This window comes from Diospyros lotus, chromosome 8, assembly GCF_014633365.1.
Source record: "Diospyros lotus cultivar Yz01 chromosome 8, ASM1463336v1, whole genome shotgun sequence".
NCBI classification, from domain to species: Eukaryota; Viridiplantae; Streptophyta; class Magnoliopsida; order Ericales; family Ebenaceae; genus Diospyros; species Diospyros lotus.
In genome coordinates this window covers 29,998,745-30,020,084 of record NC_068345.1, presented here as the reverse complement: position 1 = coordinate 30,020,084, position 21,340 = coordinate 29,998,745, and the positions used below count along the sequence as shown (strand labels likewise).

General features: G+C 39.4%; 1 protein-coding gene across 2 annotated transcripts in view; it reads right to left on the bottom strand.

Moving 5' to 3' along the window:
- The window catches only part of LOC127807887 (probable methionine--tRNA ligase), a 30,619-nt gene extending 9,562 nt beyond the window's left edge, over positions 1-21,057 (bottom strand). Inside the window, exons 1-14 of one of the 2 annotated variants that reach the window (XM_052346079.1) lie at positions 20,832-21,057; positions 20,588-20,732; positions 18,631-18,784; positions 13,153-13,308; positions 12,535-12,765; positions 12,244-12,387; positions 11,186-11,276; positions 10,932-11,038; positions 10,656-10,770; positions 4,091-4,227; positions 3,937-4,002; positions 3,717-3,845; positions 3,478-3,621; positions 3,263-3,383 (exon numbers count right to left, since the gene is read on the bottom strand). In XM_052346079.1, coding sequence (XP_052202039.1) covers positions 3,263-3,383; positions 3,478-3,621; positions 3,717-3,845; positions 3,937-4,002; positions 4,091-4,227; positions 10,656-10,770; positions 10,932-11,038; positions 11,186-11,276; positions 12,244-12,387; positions 12,535-12,765; positions 13,153-13,308; positions 18,631-18,784; positions 20,588-20,732; positions 20,832-20,964 — 1,873 coding nt within the window. In that variant the 5' untranslated portion in view covers positions 20,965-21,057. Of the gene's footprint in view, positions 1-3,262; positions 3,384-3,477; positions 3,622-3,716; positions 3,846-3,936; positions 4,003-4,090; positions 4,228-10,655; positions 10,771-10,931; positions 11,039-11,185; positions 11,277-12,243; positions 12,388-12,534; positions 12,766-13,152; positions 13,309-18,630; positions 18,785-19,141; positions 19,335-20,587; positions 20,733-20,831 lie in introns of those variants that run through there. The other variant, XM_052346080.1, reaches the window with a different exon arrangement.
- Positions 21,058-21,340: the final 283 nt, after the last annotated feature.

The window sequence follows — 21,340 nt, the reverse complement described above, 5'->3', positions numbered from 1 at the left end:
TTATGGTAAGGGAATTGAGCTGTCTATAGTCTATACAAAATCTCCAAGTGCCATCTTTTTTTTTGACAAGGAGGACTAGAGAGGCGAAGGGACTTTGGCTGGGTTGTATGATAGAATTGTTTAGCATGTCCTTTACTTGTTTTTCGATTTCAGTTTTCTAGGCAAGGTTATATCGGTAGGAGCGGATGTTTACAGGTTCTGTGTTGGGTTTAAGATGGATAGCATGGTCTAAAGGTCTTTGGGGTGGTAGGGTAGTTGGTTCTTGGAAGAGATCCTAGAATTCATGCAATAATAAGTGCAAGGGATCATTAGTGTTTACCTTTTGAAGAAGTTGCAGTGTAGCTGTTGCTGTTCCCCTGGACTGTGGACTGTCATCTTCTTCCTCCTCATACTCTATTGCCTGAATAGAGTATAATTCTTCAATCTGCTCCCTTTTTCGGTTCATTAACTTGTGTAACCTCCTTCCCAATATTAGTTTACATTCCCCTTGATCTAGGCTTCCCATCAGTGTCAGCTTTTGGCCTTCAACCTCCACTGTCACTTCCAGCTTCTTAAAATCAAATGTTAGAGGACTTACATTCTTCATCCAATCAACCCCTAATACGATATCACATCCCCCTAACTCCAAGACTCTTAAGTCTGCCACAAATTCTACTCCTTGCATTACCCACTTAAAATTTGAACATTTATGGTTGCTGTACATTCTGTCCCCATTGGCGACAGTTACTGAGTGGGTTGGTTCTGGTCATTTCACACTTGAGATCTTGGGCTGTTTTCTTATTCACAAAACTATGGATGCTTCCACTATCAATCAGCACCGTTAGTCTTCGTTTTCCTACCTGCCCTTTAACTTGTATGATCTTCCCTGTAGGGCCCCTTTTCAACGCGTGAAAAGAGATTTGCCCTCCATCATCTTCTTGTTCTACCTCAATCTGCAGCTCTTCTTCTGTATCTTCTTCTGCCTCTTCATCATAGGAGGCTTCCATTTTTAACATCAATCTCTTACATTGGTGGCCAGGTCCATATTTTTCTCCACATTTGAAGCATAGGCCTAATTGGCGCTTCTGCTCCATTGTCGTATTCTTGTTTGTTCCTATTCCATTTCCATTCTTAACGCCTCCTTGGTTTGTTCCTCCCACGCTCGGTTTGAAATTGCTTCCTCCGAAAGAAATTCCCCCTCTGTTAACGGCTGACCCTCCTTGCGGCCATGGCCTATTCTTCTTGAATACTGCCTCCCATGTTACTTTTTGGAGACGTGCTTTCTCTGCTGCTTGTCTTACCAACACTGGCCCTAGCATCTTTACTACGGATCTTAAATCGTCTCTGAGTCCGCTGATGAAACTCGATACGAAGTATGACTCGGGAAAGCTCGGATGAGCTGCTCCTATCAATGCCTTTAATTCCTCAAACCGCCTCAAATAATCTTCGACCGATCCTTGCTGTTTTAGTTTGTTAAATTCTTCCACCGTATCCGCCAAATTCCGTTTGCCAAAACGACCACACAATTCATTGGAAAATTTGGTCCATGTCACCCATCCCCCTTCTGATTGCCTCCAACTTTGATACCACGCATCCGCGGTATCATCCAGGTAGGCCGGCCATTGTCACTCTTTGTTTTTCTCCTATCCGATACAATTCAAAGAATCTTTCACATTGTCGTACCCACCATCGTGGTTTTGATCCATCGAAGATCGGAATTTCCAATCTTGGCGTTGGCGGGTGTCCCCCGTCAATTCTTGACCCGGAATTCCTGCCATGGTTTTCACATTCCCATGCATACCTTTCCTCCGTGCCTCCTAGTCTCGGTAATATTCCATCGCCTCTTACGTCGGTCTCCATTCTTGGAACCGACTCTTCTTGTGATCGAAATTGTGGCCATGTCGACATGATCGCAAACATGCGATCTATCTTCTGCCCATAAAAGTTGGCCCGTTCTTGGCCCTTTTCCAGCTCCCGTATATTGTCTTTGATGGCAGCTAAATCTTCCCTCTGGATCGCCATATCCTCCCTTTGGATCGCCATGTCTTCTCGTTGAGCCCTCACATCTTCTTGCGTCTGGCCCATTAATCCATCAAGATTCTCTGGCGAAGCTCCAGTTGTTTCAGGCGTGTTCCTTCCGCCATGCTTCCGTGGTTGCTGAGTCGGACCTTCCGTCAATTTTAAACTGCACGCCAGAAGCCACCGAGGATGGCTTAGCTCTGATACCACTTGTCCAGCCCCTTAAATGGGCTGGAGATGAATCGGAATTTCTGGGAAATTCCGTTAGAAAAGATTTAGGGAGAGAGAAGAAAGAGATAGGGAGAGATGAGAGAATAGACTAGAGAAAGAAGAGAGTTTGTATTCATTCAAAAACTGCCTTCTGTTGCATTCTTCCCTTATTTATTCATAGGTAGGTTAGTTAGTTGTAACCTTCTCTCCCGCCTTCCATTCTCCTTCTACTTATTACAAAAATACCCCTCAGTCCTAACACTCGGCTCGCCCATTATCCAACTCTAACTACAACTAGCAGCTATATCTTGTGGTTTCAAGATAGTGGATCTAAATCTCTAATTGGAGCTAGAAGAATGGATGTAGGCCGGGAATAACCTGAACCACTATAAATCGTCATGATTGCCATCTCCTTTACTCTCTTTTTTTTGTGTTAATTTATATATATTTGTTAAAATTAATCTTCATAACCACAACCACCCCATGCTAAACTCCATTAATTATGGTAACAAAACGAAAAGTTAAGCTATAACAACCTACCCATACTAGAATGATACAACCCCAAGATCCACCATGGTTAATGGAAAGACACGAGGTCCCTTGAGAACCTCCATGTGATGACATATTAAAAACTAGTTAATAACCAAACACAAATTAAATCAGAACCAAAACATTACACAAAACTCAACTAGAGCATTAAGTTCCACACAAGTACACAGATTAACTATTAAAAATCTTCTTACTTTTAAGGTCCAGAAGGCCAACCTTCAGATGCAAAATAGTGATAAAATCATTCAACCTATTAGCACCTCAGATATGATTTACCTAGACCATAAGTAAGCCTCTTAGACAATGCAGCAAAGGAAAATAAAGGCAGTATAATGCATTTCATGTAATCAGACAAAATGGGGGGGGGGGAAATCAGTGCAACTGAAACGTAAGAAAGACAGAAGTTCCAAATTTAATATTCACCACAGCAAATCCATAAAATAAAAGAAGAGAAAAGAAGTTTTCACAAGATTAACAAGTTAGGAAAAGGTTTAAAGGCTATAACCTGAAACTTCTGTCTTCTTTAATTGATTAGCAAGCTCCTTGGCTTCAGCTTCTGCCTTCAGAATCCTATCAGCTTGACTTCCAGCAAACTTCTGCCTGAAGAACTCTACTTCTTCATCTTTCTGCGGACACCCCATGTTACCATCAAATAAGCGGGCTACCAAGGACACCATAAGAAACAACTAATCCACAACAAGCTTGCAAATTAACCAATACCAGTTCCTTGAATAATGGCTCTGGAGTTCCAATTTTGTGTCCGGCAGGTACAAATTCCCAGGGCCTCTTTGCTTTTTCAATATCACCTTTTCCATCAGAAAGTGAATCGTGTATATCAGGGGGCAAATTGAGCTGTTTAAGTACCTAATGACATTGAGGCAAAAGCATCCTGGCTTCGGTAAACACCATGTTCACGAAATCCAGAGTCACTAGATGTAGCCACAGATCATCAGAATTACCTCCAGGGAAAAAGATGGCATAAAAGGTTCTAACAGACATGCAAGGATATAAACCAACCCTACTGAAGTCTTCATAACTACTGAACAGGAAGTTTGGTCCTCCTTGTAAAGCTTCCAGAATTTGCTCTCCTGCAAACAAATTGCAAATAAGGTTCTATTCTGATAAGTGAAATATGAGAATTGTAAAAAATGCCAAACTGGAGAAAAATGGCAGGCTTACTTGCAGATAAGCATTTCCCTCACCCGAAATACTCATTGCAATCTTCAATCCTTGCTTGAGTTTAACCTATGATCCAAATCACACAATGAAACATCATTTCCAGAGACACAACATTCCAGGCTAGAACAATACTGAAAAGTAGGGGATGAATCACCTTCTCCATGGCATCCAAATACTGCTGTGCATAATCACCAACTTTTTCTCCAAATTTCTTTGTTAAAGGATGTGATTCTGCTCCCGTTGCATCAGGAATAATGGAGCTATAACCTACCCCTTTACTATCTTCCGCAGCTACAGAATTTTGATTTAAGGTTGAGGGGCAATCAGAAGAAAAAAACCAAGAGAAACTAAAATCCACTCTACAAGAATTACTCTCAGCAGAGGACAAGCAAAATTCAGCAATATATAAATTATTTCCAGCCCATGAGGAAAAGAATAGTAAGAATAATGCAATTTAAGCATTAAAACTTGAAGTGCAAAGAACATCAGCTAGATTAGTGTCACCTTACTTCCTGATGATATTTTCTGATTTTAATTACCTAATCAAAATAATGACCACAATGGACAATGAAGCGAATAGATAACTAACTCCATCAATTACAGATGGCAGTTTCAGGAAAGCTGGCAACCACCCATAACAGGAGCATGACAAGATTTTAACAGTTGGCAGGCAGGAATCAGGAGTTTAAGTATAACCTGAGGTGGGGTAAGGACAGAGTTGAGACAAATGGACTACTACTTGACCCACCCTACTTATGTCCTCCCAAGAGAATGTAAGAAATTTCATTATCAACAACCTACCCACCTAGGATTATGAACATCATGGTATAGTTGTAAATTGTAATTTCCAGTAAGGGCTCTAATTATTCCATTTTACTTTGTTTTTCACAAATAATCAACTCATCATATCCTCACATCTAAATTTCATCCCTTCTTTTTGTGAAAGAGATAAGCCTGACCCTGAGAGACCACTAATGCTTAAGTTGTGCAAAAGTAAATAAATGGTGTTCACACTTGCTATGCAGCATCTAAGTTGAATAGTTTACATTCAGAGAACGATAATTTTCAAATTTACATGCCAGTTTAGGTGTTGTATGCACACTTGGCCAATGGCTGCAAGTAAAATTATGTTCAAACAGAATGCCACCCATATACAGCCTAAAATGGCAGAACAGAAAATATAGCCATTAAGTAAACTATCATTTCCAAATGACTCTAGAAAGTGCAGAACTCTTACCATCTCCAGTCTATTAATTCCTCCACACACACATACACCCCACCCCACCCACCAGGTGAAGGCAAGTCAATCATAGAGGCTCCAAAAAAGAAGGCTATTTTACTTTTGCTTCCCCAACACAACCTAGCCTCCCTAATGGATAAGGTCAAAAACATTCATATGACACACCAATACAAATACCCAAGAATCAAAACGATAGTTTGCTACAAAAAATGAATAATTTGATTAATGACGACCTACTCACCTACACATACAGCGCCAATTGCAAATGTAGCAAATTCAACTTATTTTTTTATTTTCTTTTTGTTTAAATAAGTAAAAAAGTAATGATGAAACAGTAGCAAGCCATAAGGGGGAAACAATGTACAGAAGCTACAAACTATCAAACCTATTGTCATGACCCAAGGAATAATTAGAAGGGCAACAATGTAATTAGTTACCTTAGTTAGTTAGGAGCTATTTCTATTACAGCACATGGGTGTTGTTATGTTGTTATTTTCCCTTTTTGTCTTGTAGCTTAGTTGGTTAGAGAGCTTTGTCTGATAGCTAAATAAGGCTATATATATATTGCCTCAGCTGTAGGAAAAGGCCATCCAGAATTAATGAATTGAATAATATTTCTCTCTAATATTCCCTCTCTTTCTCTTAATATCTCTCCCTCTTTCTACTGATTTCCCCTTTCCTTCAATCTGATTTTATTCCCCAATTCCTCTTTTAACCTATCACGAACCCTAGGTTCATGACAAATGGTATCAGAGCAAGGCGATCCTCAACGGTGATTCTAGAATTGCAGTTCGGTTTGGAATTTTGAAGGCAAACTCAGAGGTGAGCCGATCATTTCTTGATTGTGATTACGGAAATTTTAGCAGCTGATTAAGGCAGAACAGAGGGGCTGGATCTCAACCACTGTGTTGTGATTAAGGTGATCTTAGAAAAAGAATTTAGGCGATCTTGAAGCAGTTCGTAGGCGACTGCTGACCAAGCGATCTTAGTAAGAGTCCAAGTCAAATTTGTAGGCGATCCAGAGCTGAAGCACATCCAGAGCCAACTAATCCAAAAGGCAAGTTCCTTCGATCAAATATAGACTCGGAATTGAAGACGCAGCGAAAGCGTGGTGGGAATTCCGATGATCGTTGATCATCGACGATAGCTGTGTCTTGGCGAATTCTATCAGGTGAGCTTCGCTGTGATTCCGAGAAGATTACAACAAAGCCAGTGGTCCTCCGATCGTTGAACAGTGATCGGGTGAGGCGAGCGCGAATTCAATCAGTTGTGTTGTTGGTGCTGCCGCTTTGATTGGTCAACCATTCTGACCCTGACAGTGAGAGGCAAGTCCGACCCAGACGATGATAAGCAATTCTGGGTGAGGCGAAGCGTTGCGAACAGACAATGCTCACGATTGGTGAGGGAATCCGTCAAATGCGTTCTCGAAAGCTCGTGGCCTGCAGTTGCGCATCGTCCGGTGAATTCAAGTAGCAGTGTCAGAGGCGAGTCAGGTTACTTAAGGCGAGGACGAAACTCACTTCAAAGGTGATTCCTAGAGATCTAGCGCAATTCCAATATTCTGGTGCATTTGGCATTCGAGACCAAGAAACAACCAAGAGATTTTTGGTTGAATCTCGGAATTGATTCTGGAGTGTCTCGATACAGTAGGTGTTGTGATTTGGACTCGAGAGTGGGTGTAGCTATTGAACTAGTAGTGAGGTCCAGTGATTTTGGAATCGGAAGCGATTGCAAATTGTGCTGAGAGCCCTGGACGGTGATTGGGCAGTAGCTGTTCTTTGGCTGCGATTTTGATTTGAGTGTAAGGCAGGGAAATCAATTTCCATAGTTAAGGTCCAAGTTGAGAAGGATTGAAGGCGACTTGGCCTGGCTGGTCCGACAGTGTTTTCGGCAACTTCGGTGAATTGATTGAGCAGCGAATTCTAGAGTCCAATGAACTGGAAGTTCCGACAACTACTCACCGATCACTTTCCTAAGGCTACGGAGATTGAGCTTGGGCTGAAAGCTGAGGCCGAACGTGGAAGGAAAAGCAAATTCGAGCTAGCTGAATCCAGTGGTGAAGCCGACAGTCAGTGTTCGAATTTCTGCAAGCGTAATAGGATAGGAGGTGATTCCAATCGAATTTTAGGCTGCTAGTAAGGTAAACAAAGGGTAGTTTCGACTTTGAATTCTGGTTAACTTTGTTTGAATGGGAGAGGCAAAGAAGAGTAGTATGTATATAGCTCCTTGGTCTTCGAAATATACTGTTGGTGAAAAATCAGCCATGGAAAGCAGTGCATACATGAAGCAAAATGCTTCACTTTCAGCTGGAATGGAACCTCAATGGCAGCCAAAGAAGGCTGCATTTCCAGTTGCGTGTCCTACTCGTGAAGCTAGGGGAGGCAGTGCATACATGGGGCAGAAGAGCCTTCAATTGCAGTAGAAGAAAGCCTCCTTTTCAGTTGGAATGGAGCCTCAATGGCAGCCAAAGAAGGCTACATTTTCAGTTGGCAGCAACAAGGAACAGAAGAAGGGGATCCGCCAAGTTGACAAGGAAACAAGAAGTGTAATACATGAAGAGTGCAAAGAATTCGGTCGAATGTTCTGCGAGAAGCTATAGGAGTTTGCAATGATACTGATTAAGAAGTATCATTACAATTTTTCAGCGGAATACTTCAATGATTATCATGGAAGTTTTAACAAGGAGGAGTTTCTTAAAATGGAGAAGCCAAAGGAGAAGACAAGAAGGTGGGAAACTGATTCATCATTGACTTCCGAGTATGTGCTTGGGTACTTTGAATTAGGCAGCAATATCAAGAAGGATGTTGGCAGCAACAGAGATAATATTGGTGATGGATTACATCATTCAAAGGGAACTTGTAATGAACAGATTGATAGGGCAACCAATGCAGAGAGATCATCTAATATTGCTGAAAAAGAAGTCCAAATAGAGGGGAATTGCAGCCAACAAAAGGAAAAAGAAGCTGCTGGATTACTTGCATGGAATCAAGAGGAACCAACTAAAAATCAATCAATATTAAGGAAGTTGTTGCTGGAATCAAAGCCAATTTATCAATGGTAACTAAGGATTCAGAACAAGGAAGTAAATTGGATGAGGAGATCTCTAAAGATCATACTTTACAAGAGCTGGAAGCTAATAAATCGGGGATTGAAATCACAGTAGCCCCTAATTCCAACGCTCACAAACAACATTGGTCTGAGCACCCAAGGCAAGTCTACAACTCTTCATCGTTATATTTCCAAGATGTTGTTGATATTTTTGCAACAAAGATTAGCCATGGGTTGAATGGGAACACAGTAAAGGCAGCTATGGTTGTAGAGTCGTTATCCATCCTTGTATTGGAAAGGGAGACCGATTTTGGTCAGCCAACTATTGTAGAAGGTGGGGGCATCGAAATTGAACTCGATCAGATTTCTTCAATTGAAGCTCTAGGCCAAAGTATGCTTGGGATGGATCTTGGAAACCTAAGAACGAAGAAGAAGAGGCCTTAAAGATGTAAGCAAGCAAGAAGAATGAAACGGATTGAGAAAGTGGGTATTGGATGAAAAGTAATGAATAGTTGCTGCAAGTTCTTGGGGACAAGAACTCTCTCAAGGAGAGGGGAATTGTCATGACCCAAGGAATAATTAGAAGAACAATAATGTAATTAGTTACCTTAGTTGGTTAGGAGTTATTTCTGTTACAGCACATGGGTGTTGTTATGTTATTATTTTCCCTTTTTGTCTTGTAGCTTAGTTGGTTAGAGAGCTTTGTCTGATAGCTAAATGAGGCTATATATATATTGCCTCAGCTGTAGGAAGAGGGCATCCAGAATTAATGAATTGAATCTATTTCTCTCTAATATTCCACTCTTTCTCTCTCGTTCTTCTTCCTTTCTTCTGTTCTTCTATTTCTCCCTCTCTTTCTCTTAATATCTCTCCCTCTTTTTATTGATTTCCCCCTTCCTTCAATCTAATTTTCTTCCCCAATTCCTCTTTTAACCTATCACGAACCCTAGGTTCATGACACCTATCAACAACATATCAAGGCTTAATCCCACTACATGGGTAAACCATCAAACTTGTCAATCTACAAAAATGAATCCTCCAAAAAAGAGGTGGAGGAGGAAATACTAAAAAGGATATCCTCCTTTGGCCGCAAAAAAAAATTGAAAAATGTTTCCATTCAGGGAATATAAAGAAGCACACAGTTTCATAGCAATCTCAAACCTCCTCACAAATAAGAAATAACAACTTAACCAAGCAAACCAATAATAATGATAAGAATCTAGAACAGAGGCATGCACAATCCAAGTAACACCAAAGACTCCAAGAACAAAATCTCACAATTGGCAAGCCACCAAAGAATATAATAATAAATGATCAACCAGTCTGCTACAATAGGCACCATTGCAAGGGGGAAGCCACTTACTTTCAAGGATGGATCAAACGTTAAAAGTTTCTCCACTTAATAGGCACCATTGCAAACTACCATCCCCTTGTTCAACTGATGGTTGGTCATTAAGTAATAAAAAAATGCGGACATGTAGTCAACTTCTAAATCCTGGAGATTTCGCTTAAATGGCAGTGACCAAACAATGCCCCTTGCATCAAAGAGAGAGAACTTTACCTGCATCTCTATCTCTTGCTAACTTGAAAGGTAAAAAACACCTTAGATGACGACCACCACACCAACTATCAAGCCAGGATTTCAATCTAAATTCATCCCCAACATTAAAAGCAATGTAACGAATGGAAACATTCCACACTCCAAAAAATGTCCCTCCACGAATCCACAATGGCAAGACCCCTATGGCTACCTATATGACAATATACGAAACCCCCCTGCCCCACCCCACTGGCCACACCTAGAAAAACTGGCAATCAGCTTACTCTAAAAACTAATACATTCAACACAGTGAATCTCCAAAACCATTTTCCTAGTAAAGCTTTGTTGTGAAGTTCAAGCTTCTGACATTTTACTCCAATTCATAAACAATGCCTAAGTTCGTCTCTTATTCAGCGCCAAAAGAAATTTCTCTGGAACCCCTCTAACCTGTTGCTTGACAAAACAGGGGATAGTAAAATTGATACTAACTTAACCTGGATTAAACCCAAAATTACATCAAGGAATCAGAATACATCAAAATAAATATTTCTCCTCATACTTTGGATATCTCAGGGTCAGCACAGGTTTAGACAGTAGAACTCCCAATTGGAGGGGTTTGGATAGGAACCTACACAAGCTAAACAACTGACATAAATTTTCATCTTCAGCAAGATAGGAAGAAAAGTCAATTAGAGAAAAAAGATACCACGTCAAACAAGGGAATGAATTCTTGTATCATATTGAACTGTTCATTTAACACTTCACAATCTGCTAAACTTGTTGTGTATGTGAGTAATGAGGAAACAGCAAAACTATTAACACCAGTTAAAAGTCGATAATATTAAATAGAAATTTGCCAGGACTGGAGGCTTCATTCAACAAACAAGTTACCTGGATCCTTAGCAATGAAGCTCAAGACTCGATTGATGAAGTTGCCCAAATTATTCAGCAATTCGCTGTTTAGTTTTGCTTGCAAACCCAACCAGGTAAATAATGTATCTGATACCTAATTATCAAAATCATATAAGAATTAGCATTCCCAATAATAGTCCCCTATTTTTTTTTTTTTTTTCAGGGGGGGGGGGGGGGGGGGGGGGGGCTTTTTAAGGATTTGCAGGGTAGACAAATTACAGCATATAATTGCTGATAATATAAAAAGAGTACAACCTCTGGCCTATTAGTTAACAAGTAATATCTCCATACTTCCGCAGGAATGTTTGTATCTTTTGCATCATTCCCAAAAACACCAATGCCCTTGCTCTTTGAGAACTTCCCTGCATAGACCAATCCAAAATGACAACAAAGTACACAAGAAGAACCAAGACATTACAGATTCATGTGAAGAGATCTCATTTGTTGTTCAGCAATTCAAAGTAATAAAATACTCCAGCAAGTTAACAAAAATTCTCAATTTAACTGACCTGCCTCATAGTTCAAATATTCAGTAACACTAATTGTTTTCATCATAGTCCACTTTTCACCAGTTCCAAGAAGAGTGGATGGGAACATAACCTGGAAAAAATTATTAACAGAAAATTTTCAAATCTTGAGCCATAATAATCCCAATGAAGCCCACACAAATAATTACAGCCTGTTAGGTCCCATCAGTCAACTGTCAAAATCTTTTTAGGCACCTTTAGGTTATTCCTACTAACAAACTAGAGAACCACTTAACAGCCACAATTTGATTCTGTGCTCTAGTTTTTTAACATTATTTCTTTCCATAGAAAACAAAAGTCTCGAAAACTGGAACCATCAATAATTCCCCTTGCCTGCAACACTGGACTGACTGAACACCATGACTAACAAAAGGTAAAAATTATTAGGACTCATTCTTCCCTCTGGAAGTCAAGGCTGATGCAATGGCAATGCTCTTATATGTAACAGCAACAAAACTATTAATCCCATCCAATAGCTCTATTACATGTCTTCATCCAAATGGGAGAAAATCCTTTTTCCACAAAAGAACATCACCACCAAGCCAAGAGTCCATTATCAATGTATTATAATATTGATTACCTTTCCATTTCTATCACCATTGTTTTCTTTTTCTTTCCACCCACCCCCCCCCCCCCCCCCCCCCAAAAAAAAAAAAAAAAAAAAATTGGGGAGAGGGAATAATTGCCAATGTGTAATTTTAGCATTCCAATCCTTATTACCTTTCCATATCACCATTGTTTTCTTTTTCTCCCCCACCCCTGTGGCAGGAGGGGAGAGGGAAGAGTTGCCAATGTGTAATTTTGGCATTCAACCATTATTGATTTAAATGCACATGCAAGCTATCTAACAAAAACAACATAATATATGGCAGTAATCATGCCATGTGGTATATAAGCACAAATCCCAAATCAATAATCGCAAATATATGACAATAAAAAGCAACAGCCATCTGCTTTCTGAAGGTCTTGACTTTCTTGTCTTAATAGAAATAAATGAATCTCAAATCGTTGAAGATGGAACATGATAAAAATATACTTACAGTGTGGAAAGGCACATTATCCTTGCCCATAAACTGATAGAGCTCCACATTTTCAGGATTCTTCCACCACTTCTCCCACTCAGATGTATAGCATGATGTAATTGAGACATATCCAATCGGTGCATCAAACCATACATAGAAAACCTAATCATCATATTTTCAGACAAAATGTGATCATTTTTGAAAACTAAGAAACCACTTATAATCTCTTAAATGCTTCTCATTTGACAAATATGTGTAACAACAATCTAAAAGATACTAAATATTATAGTTCACAGGATATTTATTAACCTTGTCCTTGAATTTCTCATGTGGAACAGGAACTCCCCACTTCAAATCTCGTGTAATGCATCGAGGTTTTAGTCCTTCTTTTAGCCATGCATATGTTGATTGGATAGCATTCTGGCTCCAAGACCCAGCTACTGACATCTGTTGTATGTACTCCTCTAGTTTATCCTTCAACAAAGGCAACTCAAGAAACAAGTGGTTTGTATCACGGATGTGAGGTTTGTTTTGACAGACCTGCTTACAAACAAGATCAAGCATTACTTACAAGAAATATTAAGGTAGAAAGTTAATGGCTATTATTTTCTCGTTTACATTTCATAAGTAATAACTACATGATATTCATACTCAAATTGCTACATCCCTACATTTTTAAGTGCATATGGATTGTTCCAAACAGGGAACTGAGAATGCAAAACAAGCACACTCAGATTTCATGTTTTTTGAGAATCCTGCAGGAGGCTCTGAATTCCGAGCCTTTTTTTCCCCTTTTTGCTTTCGTTAGGAGGGGTTTGACATCCCCACCAATTAGTGCTACGTTGAGTGAAGAACTCCAATGGGACTGCATTTTCTAGTAAGGGATGGCAATAGAAAAATCAAACATAAAGGAAGAGATGAACTTACTTTGCATCTGGGATCTTGTAGTTCTGTCGGATTTAAAAGTTTTCCACACTTTTCACATTGATCACCACGTGCAGAATCATAATTACAACCCAGCGTCGGGCATGTGCCTTCTACAAGTCGGTCAGCTAAGAACCTCTTGCATGTATCACAGTACAACTGCATCATAAACATAATCCAATGAAATTAGGTCAAAAATATGACTTGAATAGTGAAACAAGCAGGAAAGTAATGCTTGATTGAATCTAAACGTACTGAGAACAAGAAGTTAAATACTCTACTTATTCTTATCTTTTCTCCTAGAAAATAGGAGATGAGATAGGATATTCTATCTCCTAAAATCTAGGAAATACTATCTCCTAAATTATAGAGATAACCTAAAATCTAAACATACACATTCAAACTTTAAATTATAAGTTACAATAATTCAATCTATATGGCCGGATTGCCTTATCCTATTAGAAATTCGAACCCCGGTCTCACTATAGCCTTTGTGAACACATCTGCTACTTGATCTTTGGTGGGAATGTAAGACGAGACTATCCCTCCTTCTTCAATTTCTCGTTTTATAAAAAACTTTTGTCTATCCTCATATGCTTTATGCGATCATGTTAAACAGGATTCTTTACTATGCATATTGCTGACTTACTATCACTGTAGACCCTTGTAGGTTGAGCCAAGGGTATCTTTAGGTCCTTCAATAGCCTCTCTAACCATATCACTTCACATATTCCTTGACCTATCGCTCGGAACTCTGCCTCAGCACTACTACGGGCCACCACAGATTGTTTTTTACTTCTCCATGTCACCACATTTCCCCATACCTTGGTACAATATCTTGTTGTTGACCTGCTGTCCTCATTTGAGCCTGCCCAATCTGTATCCACAAACCCTTCAATTCCCTTTTCTTTTGTTTTTCGAGACATTAATCCTTTTCCATGTGTTCCGTTAAGATACCTTAGTACATGAAATATTGCATCCATATGTCTTTGTGTGGGTGAGTGCATATATTGACTTATTTTACTTACTGCATAGGCAATGTCAGGTCGAGTCAAAGACAAATAAATCAACCTTCCCACCAAGCGTTGGTACCTCTCCTTGTCTACCAGAATATCACCCTCTTCTTCTCTTGATTTCCAGCCCTTGTCTAGTGGAGTGCCAGTAGGTCTACATGCCAACATCCCGGTGTCTTTTAGTAAATCCAAAGTGTACTTTCTTTGTGATACAAATAACCCTTCTTGACTTCTAGCCACTTCCATACCCAAAAAGTATTTCATAAGCCTGAGATCTTTGACTTCAAATTTCGCCTTCAACTACCCTTTTAAGGTTTCAATTTCTTGTAGATCATATCACCTGTTACAATGATATCATCAACATAAACAATTAGAATAGATTTCTTCCCATATTTTATGGTTTTCACAAACAACATATGATCAGCTTGTCCCTATTGATACCCAAATTGAATTAAGGTCATGCTGAATTTTTTGAACCATGCCCTAGGTGACTGCTTTAATCCATATAAAGATTTTCTTAGCTTGCACACATTTCCTATGCCAGCCTCCCCTTCAAAACCAGGTGGGATCTTCATATATATTTCCTCATCTAAGTCCCCATTAAGAAAAGCATTCTTAATATCAAACTGAAACAATGGTCAATCTAAATTTACTACAATAGAAAGGATTACCCGGATAGAATTCAACTTAGCCACAAGTGCAAAAGTCTCCTCATAATCTATCCCATATGTTTGAGTAAACCCTTGGGCCACCAACCGGGCTTTATACCTTTCAATACTACCATCAGCATTATGCTTCACAGTAAATACCCATCGACATCCAACTATCTTCTTGTCGAAAGGTCTCCTCACTATTTCCCAAGTGCCATTTCCCACCAGGGCCTTCATTTCCTCCATAACCGTTGCTTTCCATTTAGGATCCTACATTGCTCCTTGGATATCTTTTGGAACAACTATACTGTCAACTTTAGCAATAAACCCTCTGAATTTAGGAGACAACTTAGCATAGGTCAAATGATTTTTCAGTGGGTATTTTGCACAGGACCTTACCCCCTTTCGTAGAGTTATGGGCATTGCCCAATCCAATCCGTCCTCAGGTGCTGTATCACTACTAGTGTCATGCTCCTTGCTAAGAGTTTCCCTTGTTTCGGTGTTGTCCTTTAAACATTCTTCTCCAGTCTTGTATGCATCTTTTGAAGGACGACCAGCAACCGTTGGTAGAGATGATTGACACTGCTGCAGTTTAGTTTGGTCTTTTGGTCGTCGAGAATAAACAAACAGAGGGTCAGCTGGTGGTTTGGTATTGTTCTAACCAGAACAATGGCCAGATACTGTTGTGTTAGAATCAGTGGTTAATTCAGGGTTAGCTGGAGCTGGAGCTGCTGTTGTAGGAGGGGCTGGAGCTATAGCTGCTGTTGTAGGAGGGGATTTCATTGTTAGTGTGTTATCAGAGGTTTTAATAATTTCTCCCCCTTGAGAATACACTGGCAGTGAAAAAGTGGGAGTAGAAAGTGGATCAGTGGGAGGATCCATAGATGAGTTGGACTGATAGTAGGGAATATCCTCATAGAATGTAACATCGGAGGAAATATAGTATTTTCAGTTCATAGGGCTGTAACACTTGTATCCTTTTTGGGTAGGAGAATAACCAATGAAGAGGCATTTTAGGGCCTTGGGATCAGGCTTAGTACAAGAAGGACTGTGATTATGAACATAAGCAACACAGCCAAACACTTTAGGCGCAAGGGATTGGAGAAAATGAGCATGAGGATATAAGGCACAAAGGGTATCAATGGGAGTTTTGAAGTTCAAGGTCTTGGAGGGTAGACGATTTATAAGGAAAGTTGCTGTAAGAACCGCCTCCCCCCAGTAGGAATGAGGGACATGAGTTATGAACATCATTGCTCTTGCAACTTCTAAGAGATGCCTATTTTTCTGTTCGGCCACACCATTTTGTTGTGGTGTGTAAGGGCAAGAGCTTTGATGTAAAATCCCATGGTCAAGCAAGTAATTGGTTAGGTCATGAGAAAAATATTCCCTCCCATTGTCAGTCCTAAGAATGTGAATTGAAGCTTGGAACATATTTACAACAAATTGATAAAATCGTTTGAAGATACCACTAGCTTCCGATTTCTCATTCATAAGGTATACCCAACATGCTCTAGAGTGGTCATCTATGAAGGTTATGAAACACCTAGAACCTGAAATATTTGGGAGTTTAGAGGGGCCCCAAATATCACTATAGATTAGATGGAATGGAGATGAGGGTTTGTAAGATTCTAAGGAATGATGGACCTTAGACTGTTTTGCAAGAGTACAATGTTCACATGAAAAAATGTGATCTTTATTAATGAAGAATTGGGGATACAAAAATTTAAGGTAAAGGAAACTAGGGTGTCCTAACCGTTTATGCCATAACATAGTTTTGGCATTAGCGCTAACATTGAAAACAAATTTATTCGAATGAGCAGTTTCTAAGGAGTTCCCGGGCAACCAATAGAGGCCATCTCTAGCTTCAGCACTGCCAATCATCATCCCCAAGGCTTGGTCCTGAAATAAACAGTAGGATGAAAAGAAGATCACTTTGCAATTCACGTCACTTGTAATCCTACTCACAAATAACAGGTTGTAACTTAATCCTGGAACATATAGAACTGAATCAAGTTTTAACTTTGAAATACACACTTTACCAAGACCCAAAGCAGGAGAGGTAGAACCATCGGCCATAGAAATCTCAATCAGGTTTCTACATGGCCTATATTCGGTCATACATTCCATGGAACTTGATATATGGTCAGATGCCCCTGTATCTATTATCCATACATCCTTAGGAATCTGTTTTGACACTAAAGAGCAGTGAGGGTTACCTTGCAGAGCAATGGAGGCTGTAGGTTGAGGATTAGAAGAATCAGCCAATCTTGTTCCTTGACTAAGCAGCCTGTACAATGTATGTATTTGTTCTTCTGTCAGATTTAAGTCTGGTTTTGATCCTTTTTCTCCACCTGGTTTTGGCCCATCTTCACCAGATGCAGCAGCCACATAGGCTGATCTGCTACCTTCTCGTTTATTCCTTGGTTTCCAATCAGCTAGTTTGCCATGAATCTTCCAACAAGTCTCTCGTGTGTGGTATGGTCTCTTGCAATGATCACATCATTGCTTTTCTCTCCCGAAATATTTTTGACCAAAATCCCCTTGCTTAACAGTAACAAGGGCTGAATGTTGGTTAGTCAAATCAGCAGTCGATTGAAGCATAACCTTTCTGCGGCTTTCTTCTCTTCTAACTTCTGCAAAAACTTCCCTTAAATTGGGTAGAGGTTTAGTGCCTAAGATCCTGCCACGTACCTCATCTAAATCACTATTAAGTCCATGGAGAAAATCGAAAATCTGATCTTTTTCGATCATCTTATTGTATTTAACACTATCAGCAGCACTCTCCCAAGTAATAGTATAAAACAAATCCATCTCATGCCATAACTCTTCCAAAGTATTAAAATAATCTATAACACTTAGATTACCTTGTTTGATATTCCTTATGGCTGACCTTACCTCAAAGCTTTGAGATAAATTCTCCAAATCTAAATACATCTCTTGCACCGAGTCCCAAATCTCCTTGGCTGTTTTGTGAAAGAGGTATGTCCTTCCAATCCTAGTCTCCATGGAATTTATCAACCATTCCATGATGGTTGAATTTTCTGCCTCCCATATGCCATAAGAAGCGTCTGTTGGCGAAGGAGCTAGAGTCGCACCAGTCAAATATCATGTTTTTCCTTTGCCCTTGATCACCAATAAAACTGATTGAAACCACTCCCTAAAATTACTCCCATTTAACTTAAGGTGAGTAATTTGTAGTGGGTAATTGTCGATTGAATGGCTGGACATGTTAGGAGCGGGTTGTGAAGGAGTCGAATGGTGAACAGCACTTGGGGAACTGGTGGCTGAAGTTTTTATAAGGGTAGAGTTTTGGTTTGCATCGACCATGATTTTCTTTTCGGAAAAAGGGAAAAACAAACGACAGAAAAACTACTTGAGACTTAACCTAGGCTTTGATACCATGAAACAAGCAGAAAAGTAATGCTTGATTAAATCTAAATGTGCTGAGAACAAGAAGTTGAATACTCTACCTCTCTTTATCTTTTCTCCTAAAAAATAGGAGATGAGATAGGATATTATATCTCCTAAAATTTAGGAAATACTATCTCCTAAATTATAGAGATAACCTAAAATCTAAACATACACATTCAAACTTTAAATTATAAGTTACAATAATTCAATCTATATGGCCAGATGGCCTTATCCTTCATAAATGATCTTCAACTTTGAATTTCGTCCAACAAATAGATTGCTAGGGCGATAAGCTTACATCAACTAATTGAACAATTAGAAACAAAACAAGGACGCCCAACAAGTTTCCAGATACCAAATCACCATGTAATCAAAGAATGACAATGTAACATCAAAGGAGCTCAAACCTGCTGCATTGTGTTCTCAGAAAGCCAATTGTTATCCAAAAGTTTCTTGAAAATGGCCTGGCAAACTTCAGTCTGCTGTGGAGATGATGTGCGTCCAAATTCATCAAAACTTATGTTAAACCATTTATAGACCTCCTTATGAATTGTGTGGTACCTGTGCAAACGCGACAAAAATGAGGTGGACATGTATATGTGTATTTCTCTGCGTTGATTAATAATGGATGGGTTATATATTTGTAAGCGGCATTATAACATGATTAACATCATCCAGTAGCAGAGATTAATAAGCCATCTCTAGAACTATGGTGACAAATTGTCCAACAGTGAAAAGACTGGTGCTGTTATGCTTTAAAGGCATTTGGTATTCTCCATCTCTTCATTTTTCTCTTTTTGGTAATTTTTTGTTCAGTAAAAAATAAACTATTAATAATAAGGGAATCAATGCACATAGAAAATGGTAGAAATAAACACAAATATAAGAGCAAAATCCTCAGGACAGAAAATAATATACCTTCACAACTCAAACAACTTAAATCCATCAAAATCACCCAAACAATGACCAATATTGAACCTGGCACCATGTAAGGACTGCACATGAACAGAACATTCGCTTCTTGCCGGTTGCACCTATAGCAGGAATGGAGGGACAGGTAGGCACCACAAGGTCAAATCTTCAAAATCCAGGCTTCCAAGTCTTCAAAACCCTAGATGGTTTAGAACTGTATGTCACATTTCAAATTGATCAAGCATGGAGCGCTATTGGGTCAACCAGGTCTTCAAAAAATTGCTTTTAGGATATGAACTTGTGACGCTGTGGTTCCAAAACAGGACTCAAGTGTCATTCCTCCATTATCATTGTGAGCCCACATTAAAGACACATAGTTGAGAGAGACTCATGCCAAGGTGACCCACCATCCACGCTCAGAGGCAGCCAACGTGATGAGGGTATCACGTGATTGGATGACGGGAAATACCATATCCCAAGTCAGTAGAGGATGGAGGGCCACATAGGTAACATTAAGTCTTTGACCAACCACATAGAGAGAGCAAGCACCAAGAGAAGCTACCCTGGACAGCACTCCAGAAATCTTATTTTCCAGCAATTACTTCTATATGGAACATTTCAAATGAAAACAACAGAATGGTATCAAGCAATAAATCTCATGAAAACTGCTTTCAACCATCTCCTCAACAAGTCCAGTTCTGAGTTCTCTATGCCACTAAATTCTCCATGCAATTACTAACCATTTTCCACTCCTGAGGGAATAGGAAATGATTCCAGACAAATCAAGGAGTTGCTAAATTTTGAATAGCATTAACATATCTGATTCTAAGTTGATGCGGTTTGGACATAATTGATAATACAAAGGATGCGGACATAGTATTCACAGGCTCTCTTGTGCTAAGTCCAGAGTCCCGAAAACCTGCCTAGGCGTCCAATCAATTAAGACAAAGGCCAATATCATGGGAAGATATCATGTAGCATGCACGTAATCAAAGATGGCAAACACTCAAAGGAGAACTTAGTAACAGATGTGAAGACACCGTACAAACAAGGCAGACTGAAGAACCAATTATGGATGCTCAACAAAGAATTTACCATCCTCAGTCAGAAATGCAAACCAAATATGAGGAAGGGTTTTAAGAGAAATGAAGAAGTCGTGCGGAGAGATCATGCCAAGTCAGTCCACTGAGGCATTTTAGTTTCTGATTTTATGGGCACTCAGTTGCAGAAAATATTTAAAAGAATACTTAGCCAGTCTCTAAATTTTGGGCAATTGAGTAATACACATCCTCCAATTATGCCATAGATACTTAAATCACGTTATCCATAATATCTTCTCGTTAATTCCCACGGTCCAATCACAAAGAAACAAAAACAGTGATGGCATTTTCAAAGAAATAAACGATTTTCTCTTTTTTCTCTCCCTTCTTGTGCATAAACTGAAATACATACTTGTCGCATATCTGCTGAGGCGTGGAATTATCCTCCATGGCCTTGGTCTCAGTGGCTGTGCCATACTCATCAGTCCCGCATATGTAAATGGTGTTGAAGCCGCGAAGGCGGCAATACCGGGCGAAAACATCAGCACTCAAGACGGCTGCCCATCCACCGCCACCAGCAGAAACAGGCACAGAATAATTAACAACATCCAAATCAAAATCAGAATCAGGAGCCTAAGATAGCGTCTATTACTCACAGCCGATGATGTTGCCGAGATGAGGGACGTTGTTGACATAAGGCAAGGCGCTGGTGATGAGGATGTTTCGGTTGCCTTCGACCGGAAGCTTCACGGCCTTCCGATCACTATCGCCGCCGGAGAGGTCGGCCATCGTCGCCGATGTTCAGTGATTCCTTGGCTGCTGCTTCCTTCCTTCGTCGTTTCTTCCTTTACCTTCAGCCATTTCTTCACTGCCATTTCTTCTGCCTCCACGCCCAAAATATGTATTATGGTTTTTGTTTTTAATTTTTCTTTTCAATGATATTTTTAAAATTTTGAATTAAATTTTTTTTTATTATTTTATGATTTATAATTTTTTTTAATATTGATGTGGTGGGTAATCTAAATTTTAAAATTAATGTCAAATTTTACTTTATAAGTAATAATAATTTTATTATAAGATTATTAGTTGAGTCAGATTAAAAATAATTTTAAAAATATTTTATAATTTTAATATATTATTATATATGATTAAATCATCAGATATT